General features: G+C 34.8%; 1 protein-coding gene across 14 annotated transcripts in view; it reads right to left on the bottom strand.

Annotated features, from left to right (window-relative positions):
• Nucleotides 1-12107, bottom strand: part of RAD51B (RAD51 paralog B) — a 914255-nt gene that overhangs the window by 834849 nt on the left and 67299 nt on the right. For all 14 annotated transcript variants that reach the window (XR_010151168.1, XR_010151169.1, XM_016926252.4 and 11 more), the window contains one exon: nt 11918-12101. Coding sequence is in view for 12 of the 14 variants with exons in the window: in XM_016926252.4 (XP_016781741.1) it covers nt 11918-12101 (184 nt within the window). In the remaining 2 variants the exon portion in view is untranslated. The remainder of the gene's footprint in view (nt 1-11917; nt 12102-12107) is intronic.

Below are 12107 nucleotides of genomic sequence, written 5' to 3'. Positions count from 1 at the left end.
GGAGAATAGCATGAGCCCGGGAGGCGGAGGTTGCAGTGAACCAAGATCATGCCACTGCACTCCAGCCTGGGCAACAGAGCAAAACTCTGACTCAAAAAAAAAAAAAAAAAAAAGAATCTAAATTAATAGAGATGTAAAATCAACAAGAATATTTATCTTTCAATATCAAAGATAAACAGAAGTCAAAAAAGGGGTAGGAAACAATGTTCAAGTGAAAAATACATAATTTTTAATATCCTCTAATTTACATTTTGTTACTTGTATTGGAAGATAATAAAACCTTTAAACCACAGCTGTTATGTTTTACATACATTCTTAAATGTTTGGAAAATATTTTTAATCTTACAAAGTTAATTAAGTGCCTCTTGAATTCTTATATTCAATAAAGGGAAAACATTCTAACTAGGAAAATTAAAGTTGTTTTCTGGCTTTTTATTTGTTTGACATATACAAAACTGTGTATGTTTAATGCATACAACTTGGAGAATGTACACTCTGAAACCATCACTACGGTCAATGCCATAAACACATCCATTACTTCTAAAAGTTTCCACCTGTGCTCTTTATTTATACAGTGTATGGGATAAGAACACAATGTAAGATCTACCTTTCAACAAATGCTTAAGTATACAATACTGTTCACTATAGGCACTGTGTCTCCAGGACTTATCGTCTTGTGTAACTAAAACTTTTACCCTTTCACCAATACCTCCCTGTTTCCTCCTCCTCTCAGCCCCTGGCAATCACCATTCTACTCTTTGCTCTATGAGTTTGACTATTTTAGATTCCATATACTAGTAAAAGTGGGATCATGTATTCTTTGTTCTTCTCTGCCTGGCTTATCTCATTTAGCGTAATGTCTTCCAGGTTCATCCATGTTGTCACAGATAGTAGTATTTCCTTCTTTTTTATTTAAGGCTAAATAATATATCATTGTGTGTATATATGACATTTTCTTTTTCCATTCATCCATGGATGGACATTTAGAATGCTTCCATGACTTAGCTATTGGGAATAATCCTACAATGAACATAGGAATTCAGATATTTACTTGAGATCCTGATTTTAATTCCTTTGGATATATGGCCAGAAGTAAGACTGCTGGATCATATGGTAGTCCTATCTTTAATGTTTTGAGAAACCTCCAAACTGTTTTCCATAGCAGGTAGCTACACCAATTTACATTCCCACCAAAAGTGAACAAGGGACCAGGCACGGTGGCTCATGCCTATAATCCCAGCACTTTGGGAGGCTGAGGTGGATGGATCACCTGAGGTCAGGAGTTCGAGATCAGCCTGACCAACATGGTGAAACCTCATCTCTACTAAAAATACAAAAAAATTAGCTGGGCGTGGTGGCACATGCCTGTAATCCCAGGTACTTGGAAGACTGAGACAGGAGAATCACTTGAACCCAGGAGGCAGAGGTTGCAGTGAGCTGAGATGGCGCCATTGCACTCCAGACTGGGTAGCAAGAGCGAAACTCCATCTCAAAAAAAAAAAAGTGAACAAGGGTTCTCTTTTCTTCACCTCCTGCCCACTCCTACTATCTTTTGTGGGTTTTAAAATAATAACCATATTAAGCGATGTGAGTGTTATCTTATTGTGGTTTTGATTTCCATTTCCCTTATGATTAGTGAGTAACTTTGTGAATCTTATACCTGTGAACCATATGTATGTCTTCTTTTGAGAAATTTCTATTCAGTTCTTTTGCCCATTTTTTAATTGTATTGTCTCTTGTTTGCTTGCTTGTTCTTGTTTTACTATTGAGTTTTGGAGTTATTTATATATTTTGGATATTAACTCTTTACCATCAGATTTGTGGTTTCCAAATATTTTCTCCTATTTCGTGAGTTGTTTGTTCCTTTTCTTATTTCCTTTGCTATGCAGAAGCTTTTAAGTTTGGCATAGTTCCATTTGTCTATTTTTGCTTTTGTTACCTGTGCATTTGTTGTCATATCCAATAAATCATTGCCAAGGCTGCTGTCACAAAGCTTTTCCTCTATGTTCTCTTCTAAGAGTTTTTAGTTTTTAGGTCTTATGTTTAAGTCTTTAGTCCATTTGAATTTATCTTTTGTGTATGGTATAAAATAAGGGCCCAATCTCATTCTTGTGCATGTGAATATCGAGTTTTCCTGACACCGTTTATTGAAGAGGCTGTCCTTTCCCCCTTGTGTATTCTTGATACCTGTGTCAAAGATCAATTGACCACACATGCGCAGGTTTATTTCTGGGCTCTCTATTCTGTTCCATTGGTCTATATATCTGTTTTATGCTAGTATCATACTGTTTTATTATTTGAAATATATTTTCTTATCAGAAAGTATTTTCCCTCCAGCTTTACTTGGAAGGTAACTGTATTAACTGTACTGTATTAACTAAGTGAACTACATTCAAGAAACGCAAAGGATATGTAAAAATATCAACCAAAAAAACAAATTTTGTCTTTGAAAAACTCAAGAAAATATCCTTTGACCAAACTCTCATACAGCCAATATTCTATTTCAAACTGTTTATTTGAATTTAATTAAACAGTGAGCAGTTATCAGATTCTATTCAAGAGATGATCTAATTTCTCTACAATGCTTTCCTTTGATAAGTTAAAAATCATAACATAGAATATCATCTGACGTTGTTAAACTTCTAAAGAAGGCATTACAGTAATACTATGTGTACAGAGCACTGATGTTAAATTCCCACCTTGATGATCACAGCTCTTCGTATAAAATCTTGGTTGATGTCTCACAGAAGTTCATGCATCATACTAAATTAAAGGTACAGAGCTGTCAAATTATCAACAAATCTTCTACATTCAGTTTTAAAGGGGTGCAGGGGAGACACTTAAGTTTTAGTTTCCCAGTATCTTTTCAATTTTTAGAATGAATGTTAGAATGTTTTCCCTTTAAGTAGTGTAAGAATTGAAGTAGGCATCCAATTAGACATGCATTTCAAAAATTGCCTAACTAGAAAAAGTGTGATACATCATTCTACAAATATATATTGGACACCTACTCAATATATGACACTATTCAATATAGGCAGCTATGGAGGATGCATAAGAACATAATTCTGTTTTCAGGGGGCTTCATAATATAACTGAGGAGCTCAGATACATACATGCAAATATTTAAGTGACACTGCAAGGCAAATACATAATTAAAGTTCCAATTAGAAGTTAAGACCATGTGTACTACAAAAGAAGGTAGAATTAACTGGGGCTAAAACAGTGATACAAAAATCTCAGAGGAGAGACAGAACTTGAGAGCTCAGTTAGGAAAGAAAAAAATTTAGAAAGGAAGAGATGAAAGAAGAGGACATCCACAGCTAAAAAGCCATAGAGAGGTCTCGGGGTAGTAGACCAGCAGCCTGCACAGAAGAGAAATGACAACATGGGAGGAGTAGGTTGGAGCCAGAAGGAAGAGAACTTTAAATATTATATCATATCCTAAACTAAGACTTAATCATTCAATAAATATTAATTAGAGCATATATTATGTGCCATACATTGTCCTAGCTTCAAAGGATACAACTGTGGACAAAACAAATAGTTTCTCTGCCCCCATACTGCTTATAGTCTAGTGGCTTAATTCTATAAGCATCATGGTACCATACAATGCTTCTGAGCATAGGAGGGATGTGATCAGAGATACACTTTGGGAAAATGATGTAGCAATGGTATGTACCCATATGTACTATTACCGATACAGAAAAGAGAGAAGCAGACCCATTAAGATACTACAATAACAACCCAGGATGGAAGTGGCAAGTGATATTATTCAATTATCCAAATGACTCCTTAAGCAATCTTACATAAATCACCTCATTCTCTGCATCCCTGTACTCACTGGAAAACAAGATTGCCACTCAGCTACAACCTTAAGATCTTCAGTTAGAAAATTCTACAACAAATCAAGGTACTGTGTAACATACGTAAAGTAACGCTAAAGACTAAGAGCTACAACTGGCCTTCATTTCCAATGTTTTCTTAGCATACAACTTTAGAATTATGCATGTGCTTTATGAATTTAACCACTACCTATCAGTCTCCAAAAGAGCACTGACTTTCTAAATAAGAATGGAACCCTGGCCAGGCACAGTGGCTCATGCCTATAATCCTAGAACTTTAGGAGGCCACAGTGGGCAGACTGCTTCTGCCCAGGAGTTCAAGACCAGCCTGGGCAACATAGCAAGACCTGTCTCTACTAAAAATCAAAAAAATTAGCTAGGCATGGTGGTACATGCCTCTAGTCCCAGATATTTGGGAGGTTGAGGCAGGAGGATCACTAGAACTCAGCATAGCTGCAGTAAGCTATGACCACGCCATTGCACTCCTGCCTGGGAAAGAGAGAGACCTTGTCTCAAAAAATAAAAAGAAAAAAAGAATGGGACATTTAAGGACCAAAGCTAGAAATGATACAGGGATTACCCGAGAGACTATGAAGGTCTCTACTACCTCCCCTTAATTCCCTCTGTGTAATCTATAGTCCCAAACAAAGGACAGACAGAGACGTTACTTACAAGCTACTTACATATTTTAAGAAACAGAAAAGGAACAGTAGACAAGATACTTATTTTATTCTCCGTTATATCACAGAGAGCGATTTGCCTCTACAATTACCTTATTTGTAGAAGCCTTAAGGGCAAATACTATGTTTTATTCATCTTTATTATCCCATTGTTCCTAGCATGGAGTTTTGGACACAAGTGCTGTAGGTGGAATCGAAAAGGAAAGACAAAAAGAGTCTGAGATCCAAAAAATAAGCGTAAGTTAACCAGATAAAGGAGGGTTCAGGCAGTAACAGCATCCACCAGTAAGACAGACAGAGGGGGATACAATAGTGAATAAGACATGATTCTTCCTTCTGAGGCACTTGCAGCCTTGTTAAAAAATATTTTAGGAGGAAAGAGATAAAATACACCAGGCATCTGGAATGAGGTAACTAGTAAAATTAATAATTAAAGGCTACTTTTTACTGAATATGCCAAACATTGTGAAGAACATTACAGACATTATCTCATTTAATACTCACAGCCCTATGAGTCAGATATTGTTATCCTCATTTTTCAAACATGGAAACGAAAGGTTAGAGCTGGGATAAATACTTATTCAAGGTCATAAAATTAGCAAATAGTGGAGTTAAGATTCAAACCAATGTCTAACTCCAAAGCCAGTACTTTTAGCCTCCAGGAACCAAGATGATGGCAATGAAGGTGGTAGAAAGTAATCAGATACTGAATGTATTTCGAAAGCGGAGCCAAGAGGATGTGCTGAAAGATGAAGAGCAGGGTTTAAATTGAAGAGGTATTAGATAATACGTATGGGACCAGATGACTAAATAGAAGAGAACCAGTGCATCAAAATCAAGTCCCCTTCTCCAAATACAGCCAGTGCCATTTCTTTATGACTACCCAGAGCCAACTCCTACTCATAAAACCCGCCCTACTCTCCTTTTCATTTATTTATTTATTTCTATTTATTTATTTATTTTGAGACAGGGTCTTGCTCTGTCGCCCAGGCTGGAATGCAGTGGCATGTTCATAGCTCATTGCAGCCTTGAACTCCTGGGTTCAAGCCATCCTCCCGCCCCAGCCTCCCAAGTAGCTGTGACTACAGGTGTGTAGCACCACACCCAGCTAATTGTTTTGTGTGTGTGTGTGTGTGTGTGTGTGTGAAGATGAGGTCTTGCTATGTTGCACAGTCTGGTCTCTAGCTCCTGGCCAAGTGATCCTCCTGCCTTAGCTTCCCAAATGCTGGGATTTCAGGTGTGATCCAGCACACCTGACCTCCTTTTCTTTTTTTAACTTTTTATTTTGAAACAATTTTAGATTTACCAAAAAGTTGCAGAAAGGGTAGAGTTCCCAAATGCCCTTCACCCAGCTTCTCCTAATATCACCATCTTACATACCATAATTATCAAAGCCAATGTATTAAGATCGATGCCAATACTATTAACTACAATACATCTTGCCAGTTTTGAGCAATTACAAATTAAGCTGCCATAGATACTCTTGTACATATCTATTAGCACCCCTGCATGTCAAGGTTCCCCATGATTACCTTCTGGCTCAATGATTTACTAGAAGGACTCACAGGACTCAAAAGCTGTTATATTCACAGTTATGGCTTATTACAGAAAAAGGATACAGATCAAAATGAGCAAACAGAAAAGGAGCATAAGCAAAGTCCAGGAGAAACCAGGTGCAAGATTCCAGGTGTCCTCTCCCAGTGGAGTTGCATGCATGTGCTTAATTGTCCTAGCAACAATGTGTGACAACACATGCAAAGTAATGTCAACCAGGGAAGTTCACTCAAGCCTTAATGTCCAGCATTTCTATTGAGGGTCAGTCACTAGGCATGCAATGCCTGCATGCAGATGATCTCAGCTATTTAGATTGTAGTCCCCAGATCTCTAGCGAAAAATAGGCTTCACCATAAATCACACTGTTTGCATAAACAATCTGATCAAACCAGTACCTGTGGCTCAAGTCCTCAGGCATATAACACCCTTACTAGGCAGAGTATTCCCAGGGCCCAGCACTCATCTCCCAGGAGCCAGGCAAGGGCAGTCCTGAAAAGAGGCCTTTTTTGGGAATGGCTGGATATGAGTAACCCATGCTAGCTGAATTAACCCTTGCCTGCATAACCCATGAATCCATTTCTGGGCTAAACCATTCATTGTAACAGTGGCACAATATAATATTGTATGGATATGTCAACATTAATTTAGCCAATCACCTACTTACTAACTTTTAAGTTGTTTCTAGGTTTTTGCTAGAAACAATAAAAACAAAGTTTCAGAAGTCATAAAGAGCTACATAAAAGAAAGATACACTTTTTCTAGAATTATTTTCACTAACTGATAAAGGTTTAGTCTAGACTGTGAGTTTCAGGGACCTGAATGAACATAGGATAGGTTTAAGAACAATCTGATTTCAAATGTGAGTGAGCCAACAGTAAGCATTTATGGAAAAGAAAAATCCTGTAAAGGACTTTTCTTACCTCAGAAGTCCTGTGGTGCTTGTTTTCAGTAAAAATATGAAAGTAATAAGAGTAAACCAAAAATTACATTTCTAGAAAAGTGATACAACAATGTTACACACAGCAAAACAGGACTGCAGTTTTAATGGCATATCTATGTCTACATCAAGGGTCTAGGATTCCTACTTTACAATCAGAGTGACTTCATCAGGCTTTCACAAAAGTGACAGTTCTGAATATTTATGTTTAAGATAAAAATAAATGTCGAATTTGGGTACATACATTCTTTTTCCTCTTATCTCACCAGTTATAAACACAATATTCCCAATTTATAATTAATAAAACCTTAATTATTTTAAATGAAGTGGCCTAGTTTCTTATTTTTCTATTTTGAATATTTATTAGTATCTAAGACAAGGTATAATCCTACATAAATTAAACCCACTTGGCATAATGGAACAGCTCATGGTGTAAAATAAATAAATAAATAAATAAATCCAGGCCCACATGAAGTTCACCATTAAAAAGAGGGAAAAAAAAATTTATGCTTGTCTCAAATAATAATAAAAAATTTAACCTTGTTATATGTCCACTTTAAAACCAGAACAAATTCTTTCCATTTGTTAATGATTTAAAACTGTCTTTAAAATAGCAAAATTAAAAATGCACATATTTTGATTCATTTTTCTAAGCAGCTTTAAACTTAAAAATAATCATTAATATTCCAAAAACCTTGATAAGCAATAAATTAGAGCAATGGATATTCTCAAAAGGCATGTAATCAAGAACACAGATGGCCACAGAAAAACGGATTATAAGCACATCTTAGTAAAATAATTTGGATTTTAACAACAACTTTCAATGAAAATAAGGCATTTCCCTCTTAGAATATTTAATAATATATCCAAATTTATCTCCATATACCTCTTTTGTAAATAGTGTTAACTGGTACTCCTCCCCTTACACCAGAAAACATTTGTACAATATCAAGAAATGAAGGAAGTAGAAGAAGATTAAGGGGAGACAAAAAAGTTCAATATTATTCATATAACAACTGAAATTGATTTGTTGAATTCCCTGAAAAAGTAAAAATGTAGACCTTGGAAATACCAGTAAAAAGCATTTCCAAAGAATTTTCAAAAGGTGAAAGTCCTGTTATCTAAGCAATGCATTTTCATTCTCTTTTATTCCAACAACTTATAAAACTCTGGAATGGAAAATAAATAAAAAGAATACAACTAAGATGGCATACTACAAAGGTCAAATTAAAAACAAAAACATAAGAATTTCAGCAGCAAGCATAAAAAAATTCAAATTATGTTTTAAAAGATAAAGAAAAATATTCCAATGAATGTAAATATGACATACATATGGTAAGACTATTTTCATAAACCTTAATTGTACTTTCATTAGCTGTTACCTCCTAAATATTAGTTATCCACAATGCTAGGTCCTGGAAATCAGAGAAACAGAAAATATAATCCTGTCATTAAGAAGTTTACACTCTGGGGACTGTTGTGGGGTGGGGGGAGGGGTGAGGGATAGCACTGGGAGATAGACCTAATGCTAGATGACGAGTTAGTAGGTGCAGCGCACCAGCATGGCACATGTATACATATGTAACTAACCTGCACATTGTGCACATGTACCCTAAAACTTAAAGTATAATAATAATAAATAAATAAAAAGAAGTTTACAGTCCACCGTAATTCTGTATGTCTCAGAAAAAAAGAAAATTCTGCTGTGGAAAAAAAAAAATCCCCAAACTGGCAGCTAAAAGATCTCTCATTCTACCCACTGTTTGTCCTTTCCTATGCTGAGTGTCCTGGAGCAAATCAGGTCACTTTTCGGATTCATTGTCATCTGTAAAATGAAGGGGCCAAACTAAATTTTCTTTAAGGTCCTTTCTGGCAAAAACATCCTATTATTTTAATCTGATACATAATTTACAATACGTATAATAACTATTCTGTATGTGGTAATTACAAGTCAATGATAAAGTCAACATAAATAGCCATAACCACAATTTATTTTATAAAGCAGTATTTAAATTTTTTTCGGTTACTTTTATCAAGTATCTCTAAACAGCTTCAGAGCCTACTGTTTTTTCAATACTAGTGTGAACACTTTAAAAAGACAAAGGTTCCGCATCTTCCATCCCAACGGCAGAGTATCACTTACACCTCCTCCATAAACTTCAGGATAAAAGATTCTACCAGACTTCTACAACTGTTTCTCAAAACTGCAGTCTGAACATATTCAAAGGTCTATAAAATTATCTGTGAAAATTTTTTAATTTTATGTTTTCATTTCAGTGATAGCCTCAAAATATTAGTAAAGCCATCTTATAATTGAAAACTTCTGAAAGATATTAATACATCTGTTTTCAATCAAGTGATATCGATTAATTCCTCTTTAATTCTCAGGGACTAACGTAGAAAAAAGCAACAGCATACTTAAAACTTAAATGCATTCATGCGCACATGAGGGCCAAATGATGTCACCCTTCCCAAAAGACGAAGGTTTTCTAGTACTAGTTCAAATAGAGAAAGAGGGGGAAAAGCTGAATAATCACATTTTATATATATATATTTTATTATATATTTTTTTATTTTTATATATTTATATTTATATATATATTTCAAGACAATCTGTGAGATAAGCTTATATATATAGCAAGCAATAATTTAATTTAGCAAATTATCATATATAACATATTAAATTGACATAATTAATTTGAACAGTACTATGGTGCCTGTTCAAAGTACAGTATAAATGTGTAAAAGTTCATGATTTCCTTTTTTTTTTTTTTTTTAATTAAATCTCGGACCTGTGTGAGAGATTTTCCATTTAAATGTATCAATTTAGCTAGGAAAATTCCAACATTTTCTAAAGGAAATATTTTTCAAAATCCTTTTAAAACCAATCTTACAATCTTAATTGTCACAAAAAACAGATATCACAGTTATATAAGTACATAGTATAATCTGCATTTATCTCTAAATAGAGAAACAAAGCCAAAGGCATAGAAATGGGATATTCAGTACCTATTTTTTCAGAGGGTTCTATTAAAAACAAAGAAAAGCAGTGCCCCTTTCTCACTTGGGAAAATAAATCACCTTAGGAAAAACTGAAAAGCATTAGCCTACAGTTACTACTTAAAAGCAAACAAACACAACATTTAAAAAGTGAATTTTATTTTGCATGGAATTAAGTCAAGCAACAGTATGAATTAATAATAAAATAAGAATATATAGTCATCCCCCTGTATCCCTGGGGGATTGGTTCCAGGACTCCTCTGCAGATACCATAATCCATGGATGCTCAAGTCCCTCATATAAAATGGTGCAGTGTTTGCACATAATCTATGTACATTCTCTTGTATACTTTAAACCAACTTTACATTACTTATAATACCCAATACAATGTACATACTATGTAAATCTCTGCTTAACTATAGGGAATCATGACAAGAAAAAAGTCTGTACATGTTCAGTACAAAGACAACTATCCTTTTCTTTTTTTTCAAATATATATATATATATTTTTAGAGAGAGGGTCTCACTCTGTCTCCCAGGCTGAAGTGCAGTGACATGAACATGGCTCAATGCAACCTCAACCTCCTGCGCCTAAGTGATCCTCCCACCTCAGCCTCTTGAGTAGCTGAGACTGCAGGGGCACACTACCACACCCATTGCTTTTTCAAATATCTCCTATCTTTAGTTGGTTGAATCCATGGATGCAGAACCCACAGATACAGAGGGCCAACTATATACATAAATTTCTATTCAATCAAGTATCTTTATACAGTATTTCAAAGTTCCCTTATTCTCCTTGATCAGGAAAAATATAAATTTGAATTTATCATTTTAACCAACTACAATAAAATGTAAAAGATGAACATCACCCAAGACAAACTTAACAGCACTTGACTTTAATTCAAAATATAAACTAAAAAGCCATTAAAGTATGCAGAACTTTTTGAATGTCATATTTTCTCCCTTGACTTCTTCCTTGGTTTTATAAACCTCAAAGGCTGTGTGATCGTTTATATTATTTATACATATTCTTTATGTTGCAAAGATCCAAGATTTTAATTTTCCAAAACCAAATCTAAAAATTATAAAATCATAACCAAATTTTATCTCAGTTTAAGGAACTATCTTTTCTTGAGATGAAGCATGACTAAAATTGAGAAGCCTGAATGTTGATGAGGCTGTGGAACAACGACTAAAACTCCCTGACACACTGCAGATGGGAGTGTAACTTAGTACACACTTATGTCTTGCAGGTTACACATCACAAGCCCTTGTAATATCCTGTCATCTTCAGATTTCTGATCACAATGCCCGCTACAAAAAGCCATGCCACAAATAATCTTTCAAGGTTTTCTTACTGACACTTTCATTACTATCATTCCAACATCTCTTAATGGTTGACCTCTGACCATTTGAAGCAAACCAAATCCTACTGTACACAAAACAGCACTGAACACAATAACACAGTATCTAAACCTAAAATACTTAAAACAAAACTAACAACAACTGCAGTATTTTTTTTTAATTATATAGAAATAGATCTAGGCAATTTCATGAAGTTTTACTACTTTATATTTACTGCAGTGTGAGAAATGTGATACAAAGCACACACAAAGAGTAAACAATGAGAAGGAAGAAAAGGAGGGACTATAGGAACTTTTAAAAACATCATTTAAATCTACTCCAGACTCAAATTATTAAAAGAATAAAATAATCTCAGCAGATGAGCTAATTTAAGATGATGGCGATGTTTGCTATAGCAATTAGACTGTACTACCTTTAAAAAGTCATCTGTTTTACATTTTCCTCTAATTTTATTATTTGATACCATAAGTCAGTGAATGTAATATACAAGAAACAAAAGAAAGGAAAAGAAAAAAGAGAAAAAAAGAAAAACTTACTGGGATTGAAAACTCCTCAGCCAAATACTTCAAGGAGGATGCCTCTCTTGCCAAGAACTTGTTTCTTTCTTTGAGATTGCCTTGAAGTTGTGCATCAAACTCCTTTCTGACCACAGAAGCAACAGAGTCAAGAATCACAAGTTTAATTCCTTTTGAGATAATTTCTTCTTCCAAAGATTCAATCCTATAA

Source organism: Pan troglodytes, chromosome 15 (genome assembly GCF_028858775.2).
Source record: "Pan troglodytes isolate AG18354 chromosome 15, NHGRI_mPanTro3-v2.0_pri, whole genome shotgun sequence".
In the NCBI taxonomy this organism is placed as follows: domain Eukaryota; kingdom Metazoa; phylum Chordata; class Mammalia; order Primates; family Hominidae; genus Pan; species Pan troglodytes.
The sequence above is the reverse complement of the archived record's forward strand: the minus strand, read 5'-3'. Positions and strand labels throughout refer to the sequence as shown.